Source organism: Numenius arquata, chromosome 5 (assembly GCF_964106895.1).
Source record: "Numenius arquata chromosome 5, bNumArq3.hap1.1, whole genome shotgun sequence".
NCBI lineage: Eukaryota > Metazoa > Chordata > Aves > Charadriiformes > Scolopacidae > Numenius > Numenius arquata.
The window spans coordinates 4,808,543-4,833,841 of NC_133580.1; the positions used below are offsets into that span (position 1 = coordinate 4,808,543).

Genomic DNA, 25,299 nt, shown 5'->3' on the forward strand with positions numbered 1-25,299 from the left:
GGGGTCGTCTGGAAATGGTCAGCACCTGTAGCAATCTCAGTAGAAACAAGGTGCTGGATTGCAGCCAGGCAAGGCAGAACCAGATACCTGGAATTAAATGAGTACATGCAGTTCATTTTCTTTGTGCTCCAGCCCTTGCATTGACGAGCCGTTCAGTACGGATGGAAAACATGCACAGAAATGGCAGTCCCTCCCCGTGCCAGGCTGAGCCGTGCCGTGAGCCGTGGGTTTTCCATATTCTTTTTGAGTCATAGCTCACACGCAGGACAGAAGTGTTTTACCCGAACGAGAAATGACTCAAAAATTAATATTTCAGCTGCTCAACCTCCCCAGATTTGGTGTGGGCATTTAAGCAGTTTTCCATCTGTCTGAGGCTGGTAAAATTAATTGGGCAGAGGCAGGGAAATGCAGTTCAGAATTGAGAGCAATAGGGGCAGAAGCACGGGGCTGTTCGGGCTGTTCCAAAACAGTCGCCCGTGTCCAATCTCCGACCACCTTTGTGAGAAAAGCTTCTGACAGAGTCTTATGATTTTTCTTCCTCCTCCAGGGAAAATACCCTTTCCTCTTCCCATGCAGACAATGGGCTGCCAAGTGGGGTATTCAGCAGCCCAGGCTCCACTTTCGTCCTGGACGAGCGAGTACAGCTGACCGTGGGCCTGCAGACCCAGGAAAGACATTTGATCTTGTTCAGTGATGTGCTGGTCATCGCCAAGTCCAAGTAAGAGGAATTCACACTAACTCTTTCTCCTCGGTATGTACTGTTGAAGCTATGCTCTGAGATACTCGTGGAGCAGGCACCAAAACAACTCTTCTTTACAAATGTGGGTCTGAAATGTGGCATCTCCCCCTTCCCCCTCCAGAAATTCTTCTTGGTATTCATGTTTCACTTCATTTTCTTAAAGGAAAAGTTGGCCTAATTGGTTTTGCGCTTTCCCTTATGTGGCTTCTTGAAGAAATAGCAAGAGGGCAAGAGGCAGTAGGGACAGAAAACTGACTCATGGTCTGCCTACTTCTGCCATACAAAAATTAAGAGCTTAGGTGACTTCAGTTATTAGCATAGACGGTAATTAGCCTGAGTCGCCATCTACCCACATGTGGCTGTAGTGAATCACATTGCCCTAAGCCACAGCTGTCCCACTGCAGCCACCAACCCCAAAATCCACTTGCAAAACTTTTCCTGTAGTGCCTCCACACGCCCAGACGTTTGGTTCTGGGGGACTTGTTGCTGTCACTGCACCTGCATGACTGGAAGGTGGCATGACCAGACTCTGGAGATCTAGATGTTAGGATCTGGCCTAAGAAATATATAATTTGAATTGCAGATCCTCCTCCAGCCTGAAGCTGAAAAAGCAGGTGCATCTGAGTGAAGTGTGGACCGGGACCTGTCTCAGCGAAGTGACAGAGAAGAAGATGTGTCTTGAGAATTCGTTCGTCATCGGCTGGCCTACCACCAACTATGTTGTCACCTTCAGGTATCTCATCAGACACCAGACCTCCCTCTGCAGCCTGACAGCTGCCCAAGTCCCCCATGTGTCAATTGAAACAATGGCTGAGACTACAGGGCCCTGAACTCTACTACAGCCCTTCTCCCCCGTTGAGCAGAGGACTTACACTCACATTAGGCAGTGTGGTAAAAACTTAAATGTTGGGAGAGGGTCGTCTTAGAAAGATATCAGCGGGTTGGTCCCTGAGAGCCTTATAGAGGACCAGCACTTGCAACTGTTGTTATATGAAGGGCTAGCTCTGCTGCAGAGCATCCTGGAACATCACAACACAATCTGCCATAGCAAACCAGTTTGTGCCACCCTATAACCTACAAGCATGTTGTTTCAGCGCCTGCCAGCAGCCATTTCTGTAGGAGATTAGCCCTAGTTTGAGAATTTTTCATTACAAAGGACAGGTTAGTTATGGCAATGAAAAATGCCACGTGGCCTTGTGGCAGGATTAAATCCTTTATCCACCCCTTGTGCGGCGTGGGCAGCTTCTGGGCAAACCTTCCTCCTGCACTTGTCTGCCATGGTGTCCCAAGCCCACAGCAGCAGACTATAAAAATGGAAAGGTTCTTCAAGATGGGTTCTGCACAAGCAGCACGGTCCGGAGCTGACTTAGCCCTTGGTAACCCCCGAAATAGAAACACAGGGGAACACGGAGCAGTCTTGAGAGTAGCCCATTCATGTCCAAATGCCATCTCAAAGGCTGTCCCAATGCTGTATGTGAGCTGATGAGGCTCACCAAAAAGTAGGTGAGGTTTTTATTACCTGGGGCTCAGTCTAGCCTGGCTAAATTGAATCTAGAGCTGGTATATCCTCAGGGAGCTCAGGTCACTGCTGGCTCAGGCATCTCTGCTTCGCACTCTCTTTTGCAGAGAGGTCAGTAGATTTCAAGGGTCACTCTGTCCTCAGGGGTTCTGCTGGCACAGCTAGGAAGGGCTGACGTGGCCTGATGCTTTTCCTTCTCAGGGGGAACTCTCTTGATGGAAAAAGAAATAGGAACCGTACCATGGCTTCATACATGCCGTCTCCTCGTTTCCAAGTGTCGGGGTGGTCTCTCCCGGGTGATGCGTTCCTGATTCATGCTCTGACTTGCAAGCAGCCGATTGTGTCTTAGTCCAAACTCAACAGCAGCTCCATTTCCCTCACGTCACTGAGACCTGGGTAACCCATGTTGGCAGCAGAAGCTTCTAGGAACAGCAGACATTGGGAAGGAAATAATCGGAGAAAGAAAATAGCAATTAAAGGTCACTGCAAAAATAATAAGGGCCCACAAGATGAGCTAACTCCAACATCACAGAAAGATATTCGTCCCTTATCTGAACGCTCGCCAGCCTGGGCAGGAAACATAGTCCAGTTTGTTGCTGGGATTTTTTTGTTTTTATTATTTTTGTTATTTGTTAAAATAGGACAGAAGCAGGAAAGGACTGTGCTTTTGTTCCAGGGCTTTGCAGGAAGGAACTTTGACTTACAGCTATATATAAATGAAACTGGGTAGAGTTTCCAAGGACTGTTACCCACTCAGCACTTGTTTGATGATCTGCTTCCCTTTTTATCTTCAGCTCAGCCGACGTGAAGGACCGATGGCTGTCAGCGTTACTGTGGTAAGTGACCCTTCTTTTATCCTCCTCCTGGGTGGTTCCTCTACAGGCCTCAGAGAAGTTTGTCATCCTGGGTGCCAAATTGCCCTCTGATTTTCGGCACATTAAGTGTCCAGCTACTGTTTGAAAAATCCACCTTTGAAACCCGAATGTAGAAGCCCCTGGGGGAAAGCAAAATTGATGCTAACAGTCCAGAAAAGGCGAAACCCACTAGAAGACAACATTGATGCAGCACCTTTTTTCCTTTGGAGCTGGAGGTTGACTTTGCTAATTGCTATGGAAAGGTCACAAGTGTTACTGATTCTTCTGCTGTTTGTTGATTCCGAGGAAAGTTTGTATTTCTTGGCATCTAGAGGCTACAGTTGTTTCTTTTTCATGTTCCGTTTTTATATGTTGTTCCCACTAACATCCAGGCAGAAGTGTTTATAGAGGTACAGAGAGGGGAAGGAGTCTCTTGGTTTGTGGAGAACAGTAACGATCCCAAGGAAGGTGTTATGCTGGACACCTCTATCTGCATTAAAGTACATGTAGGGGTTTGCTAGTCTGGGGCCTCAAGAGAGATAAAGAAGCCAGTAAGAGAATGTGACCACACTATGAACATTGCACGTTATTGTTACTGTCATAATTGATCTGTATTTATTATAATGTCAAGGAGCAGGTCCCTTGGACCTCTTGGATCCAAATCTTAGGGTCTTTCTCAAGTTTGGTTGGGAAATTATATTCCCTCCCCTTTTCTTTGACTTTCAGGCATATCAATGAGGTAAAACAGAATGAATACGTGAAGAATCTAACCCTTCAGATCTTGGTGCTGGATGCTGACAACTGCTCTTCTGTAAGTAAAGCTCGGAACCTGCTCATCAAACCAACGCTACATGGAGGTTGGTGGGGTGGGGGGGGAAGGCAGGGCTGTGGTGCTGCTGCTGCTATCCCTGTTTAAAATTCAAGTCCCACCTGAAAAGGTTTTAGAGTGTGTGCATCTGAGCAGCTGCATCCTTCCCACTGAAAGCCCACTCAGAAAGTTTTGGTTTGGGAAAACAAGAGGTAGCCAGACCCTTACCAGAAAGCAATTAATTCTTCAGATTATTCTTGGCCTCTGGCTTCTTTTCTCTCTTCCTTCTGCTTCACTTCATAATTGGTGATGGTTTGTAGTTGTGTGCCCAGTCATTCCTGTTTTCAGTGCAGTAAGTTCAGGATATTGATCATAAAAGAGTCACTGGTGTGTTCTCCTGAATTAATTCGCTGGAATGTCCCAGTCTCTTCATATTAATAGCTTACATTTCTAGGCTTCATGTCGAGCTTGATGGGTCACATGTTCCTCCTGGGGACTCTTCCCTCAGAGAACAACCCCAGACACTTGTGGTTTACGCACGTTGTGCCATGCTAACCCTTTGGAGTGACAGTGGCACTACTGATGCGATCAAATACAGCATCTGAACACCACCCAGTTCTTGTGATTTCTGCTGGATGAAATCTTTGGATGGTGTAATAAGCCTGTGATAGAGAAGTAGCACATAATAGTTTTCACAATGTATAGCCATCACCTTGAGCAATGATTCCAGTGTAGCTCAAATTAGTACAATTCTTCTAACCGTGAACATCTAGTAAAGACAGTCAACAGACAGATGAGTGAGGCCATGGACCCAGGGAGGTCATGGAGTCCCCTTCTCTGGAGATATTCAAGACACGCCTTGATGCAGTCCTGAGTAATGTGCTCTGGGCAACCCTGCTTTAGCAGGGGAGTTGGACTAGATGATCTCTAGAGATCCCTTCCAACTCTGACAATTCCATGATTCCGTGATTCCATGAGTGACCTTTTCGCCAGATTTTCAAGCTACAAGAAACCAACCAAACTTCGTGCCTTCTTATTAGCTTCCTATATTTTCTCTGTTTTCCTTTCTAGACTACCACAGTCGATGTGTCTAACGTGGAAACTGCAGAGAGTGTGATGAAGAAGACCCTTCTACAGCTTGGACTTCCTGTAAGTGGCAGTTGCATAGTCTGCCTGCCAGATGTTAGCTAAGGAAGCGGGCAATGTCTGGTTTACAGGACAGCGCAGATGTGGAGAAGTCTAGATTTGCTGTAGTTAACCAGTAAGGCAGTAATACTCTCTGGACCCCAAGATGAAGCAATTTATTTGTGTGGGTGCCAAGTATTAGAAACACAGACATGCTTACATGCCTCCATTAAATTCAAACCTTGTATAATAAAGTCCTTTGGCTTTCAGAGGACTTCAGTACTTCCAGTCCAGTGTTAGGATTGAGCCAAGCTTGTCAAAGGATTATTAATATAGCCATGAAATACTGAACATATCAGTGATGTTATCAGATGACCCTTGCCCATTGCAGTGGTCCAGCCTGTCCCATTCCAGTGTTGAACAAGTAGCTTTGACAGTGTTCCAGTAGTTTAATACCAAGGAAGGCTGTGGAACATATTGCTAAAATAGGCCAGGAAACCATCATGTGGGTTCATAGAGTGCTGGCTCTCAGTCTTTTCTTCTCCTGAACCTTTCCCCTGCCACTCCGTATCAGACAGACTGATCCAGAGCACCGTCTTTCCTGGTCATGTGGCTGTCCTGGAGATAACGGTGCATGTCTGGCTCCTGTTGCCTTCTGAGTGGAGTGCAACCTCATGGACCCTCACCCTGGCCCCCTTCACCTGATATTTTTCCCTTCTCTGTTCCTCAACCACCAGGGCAGGACAAGTGAACACCACCTCTGGGTGATCTCAGGAAAAGATGACCCTGCTTACCCTCTCATTGGTAAGAGCTCTCCCATTTTCCCTCAATTCTAGCACTACAGGAACACGTGTAAGTGATACTGGTGTCTGTGGCAGAGAAACATCTCAAACATCGCACTCTTCACTTAGAAAAGCAATGGTAAGGGGACTGTTGCTGACGTGAGATGTGACATCAAGATGATGTGAGATGTCGCTTGGCTTTTATGGTTTCAGGATCCACGTTTAATCAACGCATAGCGACATCTTTGATAGCTTTGATAGCTCTGCACCTTTGCTTGCTCTTTAACACAACTCTTTGCTCAATAGGGCACGAGCATCCTTTCAGCATCGCATTGAGCTGTCTCCGGGACTCTGCTGACCAGCAACAAGGAATCAACAATAACACCCTCCTGGCTGATGGGACAGAGGCTTCCTTCCTTGATCAGCTCCCAAAGGAAAAGCAGTGTCAGTTTGTCCTGAAACCCAGGCCCCAAGCTCCAATGCAGCTGAGGAGAGGTACGAGCCGCAGGAGTGTGTTACAACCAGGCAGAGACTTTGCTGCTTTCGGTGGCAGTGCCAGACTCTTCCTACCATCGCACACGTCTCCCAGAGTCACTGTCATACCTGAGTGTGGGAAAAGAGGAAGAGAGTGCAGAGGGGCTAAATTTGTCTCTGCAAATGTTCAGAATTAGCTTGCAGCCCTTGATTAGCTTTCAATTGCAAACCGTTCTTACATTGCAGCGACAGCGAGATTCCCTGAAGAACAGTGGTTATTGAATAAGAGTTTTGCTGATGGCTGAGAGATGAACAAGTAGTTCGACTGCTGTACATTATCTGAGTGTCCCCACTAGGAGTGTAGTTATTAAACTCACAATGGTAGAAGACCCTTGCTTTGCTGGGAACTCTGGCTCCACTGCAGATCGCTCACTGGCCAGCAGGAAGGACAGACAAGTGTGTGATGAAGGTCTGTGTTTTCTTCCAGAGTCACTGCAGAAACACACCAAGAGGAAGAAGTCCTTGATAGACTGGGCCCTGCGCCGCAGCACCAGCACCCCCACGGGCAGCCCTCCTTCACAGTCTCCTACCACCCCACGGAAGCTCTTTGGCCTCTCTCTGTCCTCTGTCTGTCCTGACGGGATCCTTCCCAAGCCGATCATGGTAAGGAGCAGCCTGATATTGTTCATCCGAACATAAACTTGATGTGTTTAGCCTGGAATTTAATGGCATTTGTGGTATTTGGATGGGGAAGATGACCATTGTTTGCTTGTGATCCAGATCTAGCTGAGTAATAAAGGTTAGAGCAGAGCATCCTTCTCCTGTGTAATCCATATCACTTTGTGCACAGATGCCCATCCTGTTTCAATGGGTGTCTCCAACCTGGTCATCACAAGCAGAGAAGGGGCAATGCCAGTGGATTATGCCATGCTAGATTATTCCTAGACCTCATTCACTACACGAGTCCGCTGGGCTCACACTTGCCACAGGATAAATGTACCCACATGAACTGTACCTGCAACTTTGCTGACAGGCTCTCGTCCAGGGTTAAATCATGATAAATCTCTTGAATGTCTGTCTCTTCCTGGTGCTACCTAGTTCTTGGCTAATTATATTATAATATGTGAGGTATGAAATACATAACAACAGGGTAAAGTGTTAGGCTCTTAAGTACAACTGGGCTTTCTCTTAGGATATGCTGCTCCTGCTGTACCACGAAGGTCCCTCTACGAGGGGCATTTTCAGACGTTCTGCCAATGCCAAGACTTGCAAGGAGCTGAAAGAGAAGCTGAACTCTGGAGATGATGTCCAGGTGGATGGAGAGTCAGTCTTTGTGGCTGCAGCTGTCATCACGGTACGTTTGGCCAAGTAACTCAGCTGTCTGGGCAAATCATAGAATCATAGAATGGTTAGAGTTGGAAGGGACCTTAAAGATCATCTAGTTCCAACCCCCCTGCCACGGTACCTTCCTTCTTTAAGGAAGCAACATGAGTCTTTCTGGGTAGGGAAGATTTGTTGGGGAAGGAATAGAAAGCATTTCCCAGCAAGGCACATTCTCACCTGATGGCTTGGTCCATCTGTGTGCGCAGAGGTATCTGCCTGACCCAGTGGTGCTTGTTTTCACATGGAAGTATGTGCAGTGTTTCATTTTGCACCTCCCTGTACAAAACAGCCTCCAGCAGGCAATAGAGTAAACTCTACCTCCAGGATAACCGTGGTATCTGTACAGTGCCAGATAACACGCCAGAGGCTGGGCTCAGCAATTCAGATGCTGCACTGTCAGAGGCATGAAGCCCTTTGGTGGCAGCAGCACATATGCTCCTTGTCCTTTCTGGATACACAGAAGACGCTGCAGGGAGATACGGGAGGACTCATGCCATTTAAGTGCAACCGCTCTGCATCCTTCCCAAGCAGAGAGGCCATGCTCAAAGGAGCTGGCCCGCACTATCGAGACCCTAAGCCTTCACTCTCTGATCAGCAAGCAAGAGGGAAAACAGCTAACAAATCCGAGCGAAGGAGTTATGGCGGGTGGGGGGATGAAGCTTGCGATAAGACCCAAGTTTTAGTAAGAGCCTATCTTTTGCACTGGCAATTAAATCTGGTCAGAACAATTCAGGCACCTAAAGTATGAGCAAACACCCCTGCGTCTTGCTTTTGTTTGCCTAGTGCAAAAAGCTGATGACTGGGAGGCTATTAAGGCACTTTCCATACAGAATCATGGAATCATAGAACGGTTTGGGTTGGAAGGGACCTTAAAGATCATCTAGTTCCAAGCCCCTTGCCATGGGCAGGGACACCTCCCACTAGACCAGGTATATATGTTAAGTCCTTAAATAGTGCCCTGAGAAAAAAACAGTGATTCTCATAGCTGAGAAATGTTTCAAACACAGCCTTAGGGGTGAGCCCTTTGCCTGCTGCAGCAGAGATCAGTCTTGTTCTGGAGAAGGGGCAGGGCACAAGGGCTGGCTTGTCACCTTCTGCCACCAGCAGCTCCAGCACCGTTCTGCAGGGCTGCGGTGGAGAAGCCCTGAGGAGCCCAGCTTGGTGGAAGTGGGGAGGGGAGGAGAAATGTATTTGTGTCGTGTCTTGTTTTATCTTGTGCTTAATATGAATAAACAATGACTATATGCATCGTGAAACCAAAACGAGGAATTCAAAACTGACCAGACTGCTCTGCATATATATATTTAATTCAGGATTTTCTCCGAAATATACCTGACAGTGTTCTATCCTCAGACATGCACGGACTGTGGATGGAAGCTGTGGACACGGAAAATCGGGCACATAAGATTGAAGCTATCAAAAGGTTTGTAAAAGCCTTTGTAAAACCTTATTTTGGTGGGAGAAGGGGGGAACATACGGCCCTAAGCATAGACTTCTGGGAGACTCCTGGCCATGCTCCAGGCCACAGTAGAGCTATTGCTGGTTGCCAGTGTCACTGGTCAGAACCTTTTCCTTTCAATGGTCTTCTGTGAACGTTGTTAACATTTCTGACCCCAAAAAATGTCATTAGACAATTCTTTTCTGATGACCAGTTCAAATTACCAGAACCAGCAAACAGAAAAAGCACAGTAATTCAGCCACCAGGAGCACATCAAATGTTAGTGGAATTAGGTCCTTAACAATGGTAACCTTTTTCTTATGTGCACAAAATGAAGCTGATCATCATGTTGGCAGTTAGGAGAAACATCCCTGCCAAAATGGTGACTGGGACCTTGAAAATGGCTTTATTGCCTTGAAACTACTGCCCTGAGCAAGAGTAGTCTATCAGCATCCTGTGGGATATGCAGTATCAAACCTCTTCTTGTCCATGGCCCAGCTCAGTTGTTGAACCTCACCATTTGGCCTGGGCCTCCTTCCTCCATTGTCTTTTATGGCACGGGACACAGGCAATGGCATCTTCTCGTGTGCTGCTGGCCTGGAGCTGTACATGTCTCCTTTGGGCGATCACTGTTTTGTTAAGGCGTGATGGACCTTTGCCCACATGTTCTGGACATAAGTCCCTTGGTCCTTCCAGCTCTGTGAGCAGAGTGGGTAGGCAATATGGATGTAAAGTTGTGGCTCTCGCATAAGTTGGTGGAGGGGAGTGACACGCTCTTACTTGATTGTCAGATGTGAATGTCTCATACTGGTTGCAAAAGGGCAGAAGGGGGCAAAAGTTTTGGGAAGCAACTCGTGATATTTGAAGAGCAGATTTTTGTGAACAGCACCGTTTTCCTTTGTTCCCACTCCCTGAATAGTCTGGTCAACCAGCTTCCAGAGGCCAACCTCATCTTACTCAGACACCTCTTTGGAGTCCTCCATCATATTGAGCAGAATTCTGGAGTGAATCAGATGAATGCCTTCAACCTGGCTCTTTGCATAGCACCCAATATGCTGTGGCTACCGAGTCCCACTGGGCCTGAAGAGGAGAGCAGGTCTACCAAGAAGGTAGTCTTTCATGGGTTTGGGCTCATGCTTGTCTTCCCCTTTTACTGCTGTTTCCGGGCACTGTGTTTTGTAGACTAAAGGAAGGCGTAGGATCAGTGACAGTGCTGGCTGAGTGGCATCCAAGCTTTGTCCTTGCCCCTGTGCAGCTGTGCCCGTGCTGGTGGGGGGGATTTAGCCCCTTGGTTTATCCAGGGTGGAAAGAGGAGCCGTGGTTGCTTTACCACGTGAACTTCCTAGGTGGTCAAGCAAGCACAAGAAAGACGGAGCAGCTGAAGTTAGACATTGCCACTTCAGCTGGGTCTAAAGCCCCCTTGCAGAGACAAAGTAAGCAATGACAGGGCGTCAGAGGGCAGGAATGTTTGCTTGTGGCTTATGAGGGGCTATCAACAGTGAGGAAAATTGTAGAACTTGCTGTACCTGGCTCACGGTACCAGTTTATGTCGCTCAAATTCTTGCCCCAGGTGTAGTTCATGCTGACTCTGTAAATTCTTGTCTTTGCCAGGTGGCCTTGTTAGTGCAGTTCCTGATTGAAAACTCAGGAGAGATTTTTGGAGGTGACATTGCTTCCTTGTTTCAAAGACCAGACAAAAAGAAGTCCAAAAACTCAGAGGAATCGCTGGGTAAGTTGGTGGTACTGTATCTTCCAGAAATGTTTAAAATCTTTTAATAGGTAAACTCCTCATGCAAAAGAGTTTACTTTCCCTTCAGGTCTCTTCCAAGAAAAAGCATTGGAAAACAGTTGGTTTGGGTTTCCCCTTTGCCTGTCAGGCACAGGCAGGAAGTGAGGGCAAAGCAGAGGGCTGAGGAGCATCACTTTGAAGTGTCCCTGAAGATGGTTGTCTTTCTCTGTGGCTGCTGCTCAACCTATTCCAGCCATCACAAGAATTTAGTGTAGCCTTAGCAATGCCACATCCCGGCAGTCTTTTCTTCCAGATTAGTTCTGTAAAGCTAAACCAAATGGTTGAATGGAAAGGGAACGAGTTGTCATTGTTAACTATCCTATGAATACCGGCCAGTGGTGAAAGCTCAGGTCATCAAGCCAGATTTTTTTATGTTGTTCCCAGTCCTGCCCTGCTCCCTGTGAAAATAGCGGATCGTCTTTGCTTTTCCATGGACTTGATAATTATCATTTCCCTGTCTTGGTTGTAAGGTACCATATGGGGTTAGGAGACATAGGCAACAAATTAATTTGTTTTCTCTGCCCCAGACATAGGCTTGGCTCAGCATGATGATTCCTCTGATGAGCTGGAATTTTCTGCTTGTGACCCAGAGGGACCAAAGCACCACCTGGTTTCTGAAGCAGATGCCTTTTTTGAACCATCCGGCAGCTTGTTACTCGATGAGGACCAGGAAGACTGGGACTTGTTCAGTGAGATCACAGCCTGCTACCAAAGCAAAGCCCGGAAAAACGCCAGTGCAGACAGCTATGACCTCCTAGAAGAGGATGGCTCCTTCTGCTCCATCGGCTCGATACGCTCACTCAGCCCGGCCAGGGACCGGTGCTCATCAGAGCCCAGTGTTTGCCTCAGCTCCCAGCTTCCTGCTCAGAGCCACGAGCCGGTGGCCCGCCAGTCCAGCTGCGATGCCACCATCATGCACAGTCATACAGACTACATCCACAGGCTCAAGCAGCTGCAGGTGGAGAGCCAGAAGCTGATTGATGAAGGCCTAAGCCCCGGGGTTAATAAGGCCAGGCAGAACTTGTGGCAGTCGCCTCAGACCGGCTCTAGGGTGAAGAAGCTCAGCCTTCAGAAATCCAGCCTGTCCAACAGGTCCAGCTTCTCAAGCCTGTCCTCCACCACCACCTCCCCGTCCGCCTCCTCGCTCAGCTCCTTAGACAGTGCTTTCTCCTACTGCTCAGAGTCATCAGCCATTAGCCCCACGGACGTCTCATCCCTGCCATTCATGTTCGGCACATCTGCCAGGCTTCATGCTGTGTCCCCCAAGATTGCCAAGAGGTCCCCAAAAGAGTGGCACAAGTCCTTCACGTCTCCCGTGCCTTTACATTCGTGTGACCTGGACAGTTTCCATGAGTATGAACCCAAGGCTGTAGAGAGCAGTCGTTGCTTTGGAGAGAGGAAAACTGTCCCGTCTGTCAGCGGAGCTGCCGTGGGAAGCCCAGTCACTGACGTTGACTGGAAAGAAGAGGAGAGAGAGCTGACTTGTGTAGAGGACTCTGGCCCAGGGCTCAGGAGCCAGGATTATACCAAGGAGTTTGAACAAACCCCTGAGCCCCCAGCTGCCAGCCCAGCCAGGGAGAAATCCCCACCGAGCGGCCACCAGCAGCACAGGGAGAAGACGGTGAAGAACATAGAAATCAAAAGCGTTGATGCCTGCCCTCCAGGCCAGGAAAGCCTGAAGCGCACCAAGATAACTTTTTACGTGTCCCCAGATAAAGAAAGCTCTTGGGGGTCTTCAGTGGAAGCAGAAGAGGAGAAATCCATGACCAAGACCAGCAGCAGCGACTCGCCCAGCAGCAGCAGTGAGCAGAGCCTGTCCAAGAGCTTGCAGACTGTGAGAGTCCACATCCCCCAGACAGTTTTCTATGGGCAGAATACCCCCCTTGTCCTGCAGTCCGTCTCCAGGCGCTACCACCACGAACCAACGACCCCGTCCCCGCAGGCAGAGAACAAAGAGAGCCCCCAAAGCACCTCCGCTCCCGAGGAGCTGGAGAGCAAGCCGGTGGAAATGGCGCAGGCGCCAACCCAGAGCAAGGGCTTCAACACGTTCAGCCACACCATCCGTATCATCCTCCCCGCCTCCATCCGAAACACCGTCAGGGAGTATTTCAAGCACGATGAAACCAAGACCTGTCCCACAGCTGAGGCGGAAGCGGTGGAGAACGAACTCCTTCGGAGCAGGGTGGAGTGGCTTCGGAGCCAGCCAGTGGCAGAGGTGGCCACAGAGGAGCGTGATACGGTGGCATTTGCAGAAGAGACGTTTGTCTAGGGAGAGGGATGTGGAAGAACTGAATATTTCTTTTTTGTGTATGTGCAGCAGAAAATATTCTGTAAGATATGATCAGGGTGTGAAGAATCTAGCAGGGTGCATGGGGCAATCAGTGTAAAGTGACACTAATGTATATGTAATGTTGGGGTTTAACATTCATTTTTGACTGGGGGGGGGGGGGCAGGTGGGTGGGGGGGGGATGTTCTTGGGGGGGTTTTTTGCACCCTTTTTCTACAGAAGAGACTTCACTGGCTGGGTGTCTAGTGGGCTGAATGCCACCAGACTCTCCCTGCCCGTGAATTAGCTGACCTGTACAGGGTCTGACTCCATTTCTTGTTAAAGCAGCAAAGGAGAAACTCTGCTTTATTTTCTCCAGCCACCTGCTGATGTGTGTGGATGACCGGAGAACTGGGACAGCTAACGCTCCATCAGAAGCAGTTAAAAATCTTTACGCTTGCACAAAACCCTCCACTATTCACTGCTCATCACCACCATTCATCCAAAGCGAAACCACTGCTGCTTCTCTCTGCTCATCTTTTGTTTCCCCGCTGGGCTCTGGGCTCGCTCACAGTCTGTGTTCCTTACTGGTTGAGGCTGGGTTGCAGAAACATCAAATGGAGCCCAAAGCCCAGCTTTCACTGACAGATGGCATATGTAACATTTTTAACCCCAAGATTGCTTTTTTTTTTTTTTTTCCCAATTAATTGTGCATTGATTCTCTCTTCTCTTATCTCCCCCAAAGCTAGCGTTTGACAGAGCCACAGTTACTGTAAATGATTTTAGCGCTGTCGCTTTGGCAGGGCTATGAACATTTGTCTTCTTCAGTGTCCTCTGGGAGCGGCTGGTCCTTTTAGTCCTAGTAAAAGGTGACATTATATTTCTGTAAATGACGGTGACATTTCAGAAGGCCCTCTCCAGAGGCAGTGAGAGTGGGGCAACTCGTCAAATTTTCAGTCACTCTGAGAGGGACTTAAGCAGGATTTGGCTTTAGCATGAGGTCAGGGAGTTGTGGAAGTTGTCAAGAATGTTGTAGAGTGGATGCTGAAGCAAAGCCCCGTGTGGCCAGAAAGTTGTCAGGTGGTCCATAAGCTGAGAGACTGTCCAGGCTTCAAGAGCACTGGTGCTGCCACCGAGAAGCAGGGAGCTCCCACTCAGCACAGCACATGGCCCAGCGGGCTCCAGCAGAATGAAATCTGGAGAAGTGCCAGGCAGGGGTGCGCTAAGCAGCGCTAAAGAAATGCTGCCAGCGGACTTTTTGGAGCATCCCCGTGATTCCACTCAAGGCGATGCTGAGAAGCGCCGGAGCCGTAACGGGGCTTGCTTAGAGCGCTGTGATGCTGCCAGCTGAGCTCTAAAAAGAAGCTGGGAGCATCACATTAGTTTGACAGGCGTTAAGAAAACGATGGGAAAAGTCTTTAAGGTTAAAAGGTTCGGGATGTTTCATTTGAAAGCTATGTGAGAGTTTTCTAAGGTGGTTTCTCCCAGAGAGACACTCCTTTTACTCAACTAACAGTGAAGGAGCGAAGGGCAAGAGAAATACATGAATCCTAATGACTGAAAGGTAATTCTTGCGGAGTAAGTGCCCCCTGCAAGTGGGCAAATAGCCATACCTGGAGGTGTTTGACACCCGCCATGGTTCTGTCTTTGCACAGAGAGAGAAGCCACCCCTATACAATGATTTAGTAGGTGTTAGATGCCTCCACTCATCTGCCAGGTGACTGTGACAGCCAGTGCCAGGAAGCTGGCCCAGCACTCCAAATTCACACCATCGAATACCGGAGCAGGGGAGAGAGGGGGAAGCCCAGAGCCCACTTTCCAAGGTGTCTAGAGTTTAATTTGTTCTATGCAGGGTGTTTAACTCTCAGATGTGGCACTCTTGTGTCCCGGATCACCTTAGTGGCCTTTGTATGATGAAAGGTGTATATAATTGTACTGCAACCCCCCCACCCCACCATCATTTCTCTTACACATGAACACTGACGAGGCATTCACAGTCTTTTTTTTGTTGTTTTGTTTCCCAGAGCTACAGTTGTAACTATTTCAATAAAAGACACACGAGTTTGTCATTGTGGTGTGGTGGTCGCCTTTTGTTCCCTTGCTCTTACTTCCCCTCTCTTCTCTTCTGCGCTTGGGTGGTGGCGTTTGCAGGTGAACCACGCGGTGAAACACACGTTCTTCCCACCCCAGATCTGGCCACGCTGCCGGGGAACCCTCTTCCAGCAAAATCAGCTCAGGCATTACTCTTCTTTGTGCCTTTTCAGATAGGTTGAAACAGCGCTAAATATTACGAGAAAAGGCTGTCCGCGCTTGGAAAGAGAGATTATTCTGTATTCTAAGCACGCTCATGGATTGTAAACTGGCTCGGTGGCTGGGCTGGTCTCTGTTCAAACAAAGGGGACAGCCCAGAGTAAGAGCTCACGATTTGCATCACCTAAAAGAATTACGAGTAAGTTAGAAAGAGATGAGCTTATAGAAACACTGGGAGAGGCAACGAAAAACACACATTTTTCCTCTTCTCATCTTCGGCTGCCTAATATGGGCACATTTCCCTGGATAGTTGGCTCTGGACCAGAACTCCTGGAAAGTCCAAGGAAGACAATTACAAAACCTTCATATAAGTTCTCTTTTCCTCAACAAGAGAGTGCCCCATCCTCACCATCATTGCCTCTGACACTGATTTACACCTGCTGAGAATTTGATGGGTGATGCCTTAGGGTTCTGCTTGATGTCATTTTCCTGTCATATATTATATCCATCTGCTACCAAAATTCCTCTCTCAAAGCTCCCGAGTGGGACATGCCCCTCCCTGAGACGCAGAGATGTATTTGGAAGTCACCAAGTAGTCTTGAAAAAGTTCCTTGCTCATAACAAGAAATACCAAATACCCACCTTGCTCATAATGAGAAATACCAAATAGACAGTTGGTTTCCGCCCCAGAAAGGCCACATTTCCCCTTCATGTACAGCCCTCAGACCCAAAGAGGTTTCCCTTCTCCCTCTGCCCTTTTTTAGGTCAAAAAAGGAGAGATTTAGTTCAAGTTGGCCCGACACACACTGAAAGCTCTACTCGGTGCCCCACTGGACACAGTCACTCGGGAAGAAATGTCGTGTGGCTGCCATCTGGGAAGCAAGGAGCCTTCATGACCTGCTCCCAGTACAGATCAACGCCAGGCAAGTCCAGCTCATTTGCCTTGAAGACATAATGATTCATGCACTTCAGCCTCTTCTCATTTCTGCTCGGTATGTATGATTTGTTCCCTTGTCCTCATGGAAGTGCCCGGGGCAGCTGTAGTTTTATTTCAACCATCTCAATCCCATTTCTGACCTCTCAACAGAGTCAGGAAAGCCAGTCTCCTGGGATATATTCTCTCTTCTCCTTTGCAGGTGGCTCCTTTGTGCAGAGCGCTTTCTCCGTCCCATGGCCCCTTCGAGGGACCTTGCCAAAGAGTACTGTGGGCTATTTTGGCTACCTGCACATCAAAGCAAACAGCTCGCCCCAGAAACTTTTTCTTCCGAGGCCACCCACACTCTGGAAAGGAATGTGACAGTCATTCAAACCCTTTCAAGCCAGCAGCTATTCCCTCCCTCGCCATCCCACCAGCACGTGGCATCGCATCTGTGTGTAGAGAACTGACATCTCTCAGCAGCAGCCCATGACGAGCTTCAAACTCACCAAGAAGAGTGGGACTGCAAAGTCCACGTGTAATAGTTTCTTTCTGCCAGTTCTGGCTTCTTATTCCTATACTTCCCGTGCTCCTGGTTTCTTAATTGTTACATCTGCTCAAGTGTCCATCCTTCAGGGCCCGCAAGTCCCCCAGGGGTGTCCCTGCCCTGGTGTGGCTCACCCATGGGCTGCAGCCCCTCAGGGTTGTCCCTGCTCCAGCGTGGGTCATCTATGGGCTACAGTGCCTTCAGAGGTTTGCCTCCTCTGGGACAGAGCACCTCCTTCCATAACCCTTTATTGACCTGGGTCACCAACACTGTCCCCTTCCACCTTCCACCTCCATTCCCACTTCTCCTTTTGTGCATGTTCCTTGTGTCTCCTACCCCTGATGGCTCTCCCTCCTTCTTAAATATGTTTGAGCACAAGTGCCACGCGCTTCTCTGACTGACTGGACTTTTGGTGTCCAAAAGAGGTTTTTACGCTGGTTTCAGAGCCAGATGGAATGGGCTGTGATGGGCAGAGAGCAGTTCCTGCCTTCCCACAAGGGCAGCCTCTCCCTCCACCACACCCCCCCCCAATCAAAACTCTGCAATTTATGCCAAATAAAGCTGTGAATGCTCTAAGATAAGCATTTTTTAAATGTATACATCTTTTATGGGGTTGATACCTCGCCTAGGAACAGTAACTTGTTGGTTTAAATGGGTTGCTAAACGTAGCCTGGGTTTCGACTCAACCCATAGGAAAGGTTTCCGTGTAGAATTCTGTTTGGAAAACTCAGTGATAGATCATGGGTTCTCTACAACGTTTAGATGGCAAATATGGCATATTCACTCAAACACGAGGGGAAAATCCAGTCAAGGAAACTGGGGCAACAGGATATTATACCTAAATTTCCATCAAACTCATTCTATTCCAACCAGGCTCACGTTACCAGAAAAGTGTATATCACAGATCTAAAAGCCAGATTAGAATTTTATTCGACATATGTGGTAGTACAGAAATGGGAAAATTTAATATTTGGAGAAAGTAGCAGATCATGGCATATAACAATTCAGTGACACGTAATGTCTCAAACTCATAGAAAGTGGTTCCCTTTTATAGGAAATGTCAGCATTTAAATGGTTATCGGTACGTTCTTGCTAACCAAACTCAGTTGGCCTATATCACCAAGCCAATAAGCACACTGTCTGTATTTGGAACAGCTATCTCTTCTTAAGCTTCCCAAATCGGGAAAAATCTGCTCTACAGTCAAAGAGCCAAGCCTTGAAAAAATTCCCAGCAGTTACTTAGAATAGCAGAATTCCTTGAATTTCAAAGGAGAGGGGTGAGTCACACACAGCCCAGATGTTTACTGTCACCCGCCCAGGGAAATGGAAGGCCACACGGTTTAAGCCCAGTTCCATTCAGCAGAGCACTTAAGCACTTAACTTAAAACATGAACCGAAGGCCCTAGCATTAAGCTTTGTTTAAGTAAGAGATTCACCAAACGGGCATCTATACTGAATCAGACCTCTACGGTCCACTGCGAGCCAGCCACAAGCAGCAATAGTGTTAACCTCAAGCAAAGTACCCTCCCACACCTAAAATGAGGAGGCGAGTTGGGCAGGAGTCGTTTCCAGTTACTGTTTGCTTTGTTTTCCAACCTCCAGCTGCCTCCTGATGTCCGATACATCCATGGGGACCCGCACCGTCAGACCATCCATCGACTTCTTCACGCACACCTGGCAGCCAAGGCGAGACCTGAGAAAAACACATTAAGTGAGGCTCGTCTGTTCCCACAGCAAAGGAAGAAATTCCACACACACACCCCCACCTCCCCACGCTGGGATGTCTGGTCCAGGCGGGGTTTTTTCCACTAAAGTTCCTGTTAAAGACCTCCTGTGCCCCAAAATGAAGCCACTCTAGAGGCACAACCGTGACACAGAATAAGTCCTGTCCCCTTGGAAACAGGTACCAGGTGCTGGGAATCGGCCTCAGAGGCTCGAGAATCTACTGCGATCCGCAGGGAGGCTTACGTCTCAGTGAGTCCGTACGCCAGGTCCAGCATGTCCAGCTCTTCATCCGAGATGGCATCCAGCTTTTGGAAGGTGTCCTTCTCGAAGATGAGGTGACAAGTAGAGCAGGCTAATGTCCCTTCACAGGCACCTGGTGGAGAAACGAGGGAGTGAGAGCAAATAAGAAAAAAAAAAAAAAAGAGGGGGGCGTTGAGAGAGATCATCTTCAGGAACAGTGTGAGAAAAGGTCCTTTAACACATCCTTTAGGGACCTAAAGGTCCTTTAACATTTAAGGGTCTGGAGCATGTCGAGAGGGATGCCAGAGAACACAGCAGACGGATGCAGATTTCAGCCCGCCTTTTCTCTGGGAGGGTCACAGTCAGTTTTCGAACGTGTACATTAATTCTGACCAGCCAAACGCATTGACGCAGGCTGCTGGAACCCCAGCGGTGATGGTGTGGAAGTCCCACTGCCATCCCAGAGTGGGAAGCCAGGCCAGCAAGCAGCTGTTGGGGAAGAGAAGCACCAGAACACAGCGGACGTGTACAGCCAGCACTATTCCCAGGAACCCACTGGTCACAGCACAGGCACATAAACCCCATGAGCAACATAAACTCTTGCGCAACACCTACCAAATCCATCAATGGCCAAATTTTGATTGACTACCACTTCCAGCAAACTCTCCCCTTCTTTGGCTGTGGCCGTAAGTCTCTCTCCATCCCGATTTATGAAATGCACCGTCACCTGGTCGGCAGAGCTGGAAGGCAAGTTGGCAAAAGTCAGAGGAGCCCACCCTTTCCTGCACACCCCTTGTTGAGGTCTTTTGGCTGAGCACTAGAGACATTGCACTTGGAGGGAAATGCACTTACAAACACTTTCTGGAAGGATTACACCACGCACATCAGAAAAAAATTCAGATTATCAGTTCTCAGAGGCAGGCAAACCTGAGTCGACCCAAAATATTTCCCACTTTATCAAAAATCTCTCAGAATAAATCTTTCTCTGATCATGAACAAGTGCAGATGCTCTGCACCCAATGCCTCTACTTTGGCTGGCAGAGGGAGCGTCTGTAGGCAGGCAAAGTATCTGCAAGCCTGGGATGTTAATCTTGATGGAGAGATGTAATAACAAGAAAAATGCTCCGGATCAGATACCAATCATGCAATAAGGGCTTGTTGTCGTTCATGTTTTGTTTCCCCTTCCTTTCCCAAGGGGATTACTTGATGACTGTTCCTTTTCTGCTGCTTGTTCTTTCAGAAAGTGCCCACTCCTTCCCCTGAACTCAATCACAGGGAGCCGTGTTATGATGAGACATGCTCAGCCCCAGCTGACAGAGCAACCGCCCTGAGTAACCTCCTCTGAGCTGACGTGATCCTTCCTCAGGAGAAATTGCCGGTTATTTTGACAGCCTGCAACACTTAATCTGGCAGAGAGTTAAGAACAAGACCATCAGCGTCTCTTTGCGCTGACTTGTGGGAAACCGCATCTACAAATAAGAGGGAAACAGCATCCGCTTCATCTCCTCCAGACCAGGTTCTCCCCACCAGCGTGGAAGGCTGCCACCAGCAGTGTCAGGGACTTCTCACCAAGACAGTCTATTCTGAGACCATCTATTATATTTGCCAGGGGAAGCACAGGAGCAAACAGTGGTTTTTCTTAGTGTACATACCCAAAAGGCCACTTAGAAGCAGGAGGTCCCAGGAGGTCTCACCTCCTGTGCTGAAACAGAGCAGCACCCTGGAGGCAGTGGGTATTTTGCCCAGTGCCTCTCAGTGCGGCACCACCCAAGTGCCCATCATCATCTCAGAGCCCAGGACATCCTCCAGTGGCAGAAGCTGGGTCCACCCTCTATTCTTCCGTCAGGCCGACAACACGCACCGCTCTCCCAGACCTCTGGAAAGATCCACCTCTGTCTCCCACAGCTCTGATAAACTCCCAGACGCGGGCAGTGTCAGCGCTGCCCCGTGGCCTTGCTGCCGTCATTTCTGGCGTAGGAAGAGAGAACCGCAGCCTTGAAGACAGAGGGAATTTCGCAGCGAGAACTGGCCGAGCTCAGTTTCCTGATGTTTTTCCCCCCACTTACACAAGGCCGAGCGAAGCATCATCCAGCTTCTTCCAATACAAAGCGCTGTTTGGTATGAAGCTCGGTAACACTTCTCCTGGAAGCCCTGGGGCCAGTGAAACGAACAGCGGGTATGGCTCAGAGCTCTGAGAATTTCTAGTATTGTCCCCTGGCTTCTTGCGATGTGTTTGCAATAAACACTGAATACAAACTGTCACAGCCCCAGAGTCACACGTTACAGCAAAGCCACCAGCCGAGGAAGCCCTGAAGCGCCTACACTCCTCTGTGCCAGGCATCCTCGTGGAAAGTCACAGGGATTGGGAGGAGGAATTGGTTAAATGGGAATTGCCTCTGGGATAGCAACACCAGCAGCTGAAAGGACCTGCCCTGTCTGCTCATCCCTCTGCTCTGTGGCAGAGGAAAATGAAGCCTGTGGCAATCTCTGATTTCCTTTTAACATTAAGCACAGAAATACATAAGGATCGAGTTTAAACAATTTCCTTTGTTCTCTCTTAACTCACAAGAGAGAGAGGTGGAGCACGGGGGATGTATCCAGCTGAATAGGAGATAGGAAAGAATTCCTGCAAAAATGTAATGGAAAAGGGGGAAAGAAACGTTCTCCTCTTTCAAGTTTGCAGGACTTGTTCATTCCGCTTCACGTAAGCCACAACCACCATCTAGATCTACTCCCATTTACCTGCTGCCAAATCACTGCAGGGCATCTCTAAGTGATTAAGGATGCTGTTTCTTAAAACGTTGTCACCTGGACAACATCAGCAGCAAGACTTCAGGCACAGAAAATTCCAAACAAGTCCTCTCTTTGGAAAGCCAATCCCCACATTCCATCGAAGTTTGGAAACGGAGAAGGGAGGTGAAACAATATTTTTTTTGCCTTCTCTGCTTTTTTATTTTCAGCCGCGTCTCGATTCAGCGAGCAGGAGCAGAACACAGGGGCCGCTGTACCTTCGTCTGGGGAGGCCGCCTTCCTGTTTTTCAGCAAATTTCGGCAGAAAACAATGCCTGGGCCATTAGTCTGCAACAGGGTCCCCTGGTTATGAAAACAGCTGTGAAGTTCACACCGAGACCGGGCTGCGGAGGGAAGAGTTTCCCATGTGCGGAATGGAAAGATCACGCTGGAGTCACGCAGAGCCAAGCAGGACCACCCTAACTCCCTGAGCAAACAGCCAAGGAACATCTTTAAGACATTTTGGTCTCCTTCATAGAGACACCCCCAGACATTTCGTTGTAAATAAGCAATTTAAGGTCTAGTTCTCAAATGCCAAAAGGAAACAAAACAAACCAACCCTCCCTATATTTCGATGGATTTGACCCATTTATTTCCATTTTTATGGTAAATAGGCACGGTTTCCTTGCCATGTTGGTTTTACAGTTATGGGTGAAATAATTTGTTACACAATAGAAGCATTAAAAGTCATAGGATTTAATGCTACAACTCAATGCATTCCTCAGCAGAATAATACGTGCTGGCTGCCTGCAAGCAGAGAGTGCTGGATCCAGCAATCCCCAAAGCTGCACACATATTTATGGACAGAAAATGTCATTCCTGTTGTCTTTGAGGCACTTAGAGCTTCAGCCGACATCGGTCCCAGGAGGATCCTCACACCAGGCTCCCGCAAACACTAGGGGGATTTGTTCCCTGCAGTTCCTCCCGGAAAAATCCCTGCTTTGACTGTTGCTGCCAGTTAAATGAGCCCCGAGACGGCTGGGCTGCAGCCAGGGACAGCACACAGGGTATCCAGTAAGATATAAGGAAGTACAGATGCCGCTGTCACAGATCCCTGCGCGGCTTTGGACAAGCCTGGGAGCAGCAGTGCACCCTTCTCGGCTTGACTCTGCTCTGGAGGCCCCCTGCTTTGGGTACTCAAGGCTTCAGCAGAGCCTGGGAAGAAAACCTGTAACTTTCATTTTTTATTTACTTTTGAATTTGTTTATCAGCGCTTTTGAAACTGTGGAAAAAAAAAAAATCAATCACATTTTATGAATAAAGTAATTTTGAATCAGGATTTTAAGAACAACTCAAGATTGATTAGACTAAGTTTTGCTTCATTTAGGCTGAACTATTTTACAATGACGCTACTGTCACGGGACACACGGTCAGAGCTTTGGAAAGATCTTATCAGGATGTGACAAACTCATCAGTGCAAGTTCAACACATGCCAACCGATTATTCCCTTTAAAAAAAAAAAAAAAAATATATATCTCAAACTTCCTGTGACACAGGTAACTAGTGAAGGGGGTTTCAAGAAGGTTCTTCTTCTCCCTGGGTTCTTCTCCCTGTCAGTGTTTTTCCCTAAAAGATACTTTCCAAGGCCACACAAAACAGCAAGATTCCTATAAGTACTGCTAGAGATAACTTCATAAGCAATTAGAAAGAAAACCCATTGATAACAAATCTTCATAAATCCCATTAAGCGGGGTTATCGGTATAACTTTTCTCTAAGGTCAGACATAAAAATGGTTTGTTGTATTTTCTGTGATGTCGGTTGGGTCTTTTTCTCAATGTCTCACAGATTACAGTCTCACCCAGATCGTGCTGGTCTACAAAAGAATAAATTCCCTTTATTTTGCTCAGAGAAATGCAGTCTCCTTCTGAATTATCCCTAGGAAAGAGAGGAAATACCGGCAGGGAGCCTGCTGTAGTTCCTGCTGCCGAAATACAGATGAGTGCTCTGTGCCTGGCAGCCTCTAGTCAGCCCCATCCTTTCGCCACGTGGGGACAGGCTGCTCCTGTGCCTTCAGGATTTCCTTCTTGAAGAGTGTCCAGCCTTCCTGGACTCCTTCGCCCTTCAGGACTGACCCCCCCAAGGGACTCTGTCAACCAGGCTCCTAAACAGGCCCAAGTCTGCCCTTCCAGGGCAGGGACAAGGAGTCCTCCACCCTGGCGGGGACCAAATGCATTTAGAGGCATTTCTGAACACAAACTTCTGACCAACCTCCACCGCAGAATTCAGCTCATGAACTCGGCCACCACGACAAGCTGTGCATCCTGTCCTGAGCAGCCAGCCTCAGCAAAGCCCGGCACAAGTCACTGGCCCCAGGAGCCTGGCAGGACATCAGCGCTGTGGGCTTGTACAGCCCCTCGCACCTACAGCCACCAATCATCCGGGTGGCCGAGTGCTTGAGACGGCTCCTCCGGCTCCCTGTCAAGAGGAACAGGCAAGGCACAAGAGCTTGCAGAGTGGCTTCCCATAACCTAAAGAGAGCATTTTGCTCCTTGGAGCTGCAGACATCGGCTCCCTTCTCTGCCTTTCCAGCAGCAGCGACAAGAAACCCAAGAGAATTTGCAGTTCCCAGAGCCCAGTGGTCATCCCAGCTTCCCCACAGCAGGCTCATGGCCCAGCTGCCCAACACACCTTGCCCACTATCCCCATTCCTGAAAGGCTGGTGACTGGGCTCCAACGGTCAACAAACTCTGGTGCCACATTGTCACCTTCATGCCCTGGCTCCAGGCCACTAGCCATGGCCTCCACAGCCCCAGAAGCAGGGAGCAGCACCTCTCACAGACCAGCTCCCTGCACCACCTTCCTCCCATCGGCATCTTCTCAGCCTACGCTTCCTCATCCACCACCTCCTGGTTTGCACTGGCCTCTCTCTTCTCCCTTCTGTGGGGCAAGGTAAGCGTGTGTCCCTCCTGAAAATGCCCTTCCAGCAAGGAAGGGTTCAGCATTTTACTCACCTTGGTTCCCTGGGGGCATCCTGGAGCTTGTGCGTGGAGCTGAAGCGTCTTTCTGACCCCTGCTTAGCTGGTGTGTGATGCTGCTCGGTCACCCCACAGAGAGAAATAAAGCGAATTTTGCTCACATTCAGTCCACTTAGCAAAGGTCGCATGAGCCCCGAGATGCCTTGAGCTATCATGCTCCGTAGGGTCCTGCTCCGTGTGTGTCTCCTGGGCTGTTGACTGTTGCAAGGCCAGCTAGATTAAGAGTTATAAGTACAGCTGAGATGGGGGGGAAAAGAAAGAAAAAACTAGGACAGCCTCCCTGGGGGTGGAGGGAGGGAGGAGGGAGGGGAAGGAGGAGGGAAGGATGGACAGAGGGATTATGCTTGGATCTTGCGGCAGTCCAGCCCATCAGGGGATGGGAATCGGGTGAAACATGGTAACACGGGCATCATCTCCACATACCAGTGCCCAAGCAATGCCCACCTTATTTTGCCTTACAGACTTCCCTTTAGGAACCAGACCTGATATCCAGTTTCAGGAGCGATATCCATTGCAATGTCTCATCATACAAGGGGTTGCCAGCGGAGGGCTGGAGGAACAGAGCAGCAGGAGCACTGAAGGCTGCTGCCTCAGGAGGAGAGGGACACGCCAGTTCTTACAGCGATGGGGTGAGAATAAGACCCACAGATTCTGCTCTTGACATGGATGTCATCCAGC

General features: G+C 48.6%; 2 protein-coding genes across 2 annotated transcripts in view; one reads left to right on the forward strand and one right to left on the reverse strand.

The window, feature by feature from the left end:
* Positions 1-15,245, forward strand: part of LOC141464275 (rho GTPase-activating protein 20-like) — a 35,665-nt gene extending 20,420 nt beyond the window's left edge. The window contains exons 3-15 of the mRNA XM_074147064.1: positions 548-718; positions 1,323-1,472; positions 3,053-3,094; positions 3,839-3,923; positions 4,992-5,069; positions 5,783-5,849; positions 6,134-6,322; positions 6,789-6,964; positions 7,494-7,655; positions 8,998-9,107; positions 10,042-10,231; positions 10,734-10,851; positions 11,439-15,245. Of these exons, the coding sequence (XP_074003165.1) occupies positions 548-718; positions 1,323-1,472; positions 3,053-3,094; positions 3,839-3,923; positions 4,992-5,069; positions 5,783-5,849; positions 6,134-6,322; positions 6,789-6,964; positions 7,494-7,655; positions 8,998-9,107; positions 10,042-10,231; positions 10,734-10,851; positions 11,439-13,180 (3,280 nt within the window). The 3' untranslated portion in view covers positions 13,181-15,245. The remainder of the gene's footprint in view (positions 1-547; positions 719-1,322; positions 1,473-3,052; positions 3,095-3,838; positions 3,924-4,991; positions 5,070-5,782; positions 5,850-6,133; positions 6,323-6,788; positions 6,965-7,493; positions 7,656-8,997; positions 9,108-10,041; positions 10,232-10,733; positions 10,852-11,438) is intronic.
* Positions 15,246-17,651: 2,406 nt separating this feature from the next.
* LOC141464276 (adrenodoxin-like) lies at positions 17,652-24,856 on the reverse strand. Its single transcript, XM_074147065.1, has 4 exons — positions 24,598-24,856; positions 19,471-19,595; positions 18,859-18,988; positions 17,652-18,583 (listed from the first exon to the last, which is right to left on the reverse strand). Exons 1-4 carry the CDS (start codon positions 24,774-24,776, stop codon positions 18,463-18,465), a joined length of 555 nt encoding a protein of 184 aa, XP_074003166.1. The 5' UTR covers positions 24,777-24,856; the 3' UTR covers positions 17,652-18,462.
* Between the last annotated feature and the right edge of the window lie 443 nt (positions 24,857-25,299).

Coding starts and splice junctions, on each gene's coding strand:
- LOC141464276 (XM_074147065.1), bottom strand. CDS start 24,776: ATGATAGCTCAAGGCATCTCGGGGCTCATGCGACCTTTGCTAAGTGGA. Junction 19,596..24,597: donor GATGCCCCCAGGGAACCAAG/GTGAGTAAAATG, acceptor CTTGCCTTCCAG/CTCTGCCGACCAGGTGACGG. Junction 18,584..18,858: donor GCGTACGGACTCACTGAGAC/GTAAGCCTCCCT, acceptor TGTTTTTCTCAG/GTCTCGCCTTGGCTGCCAGG.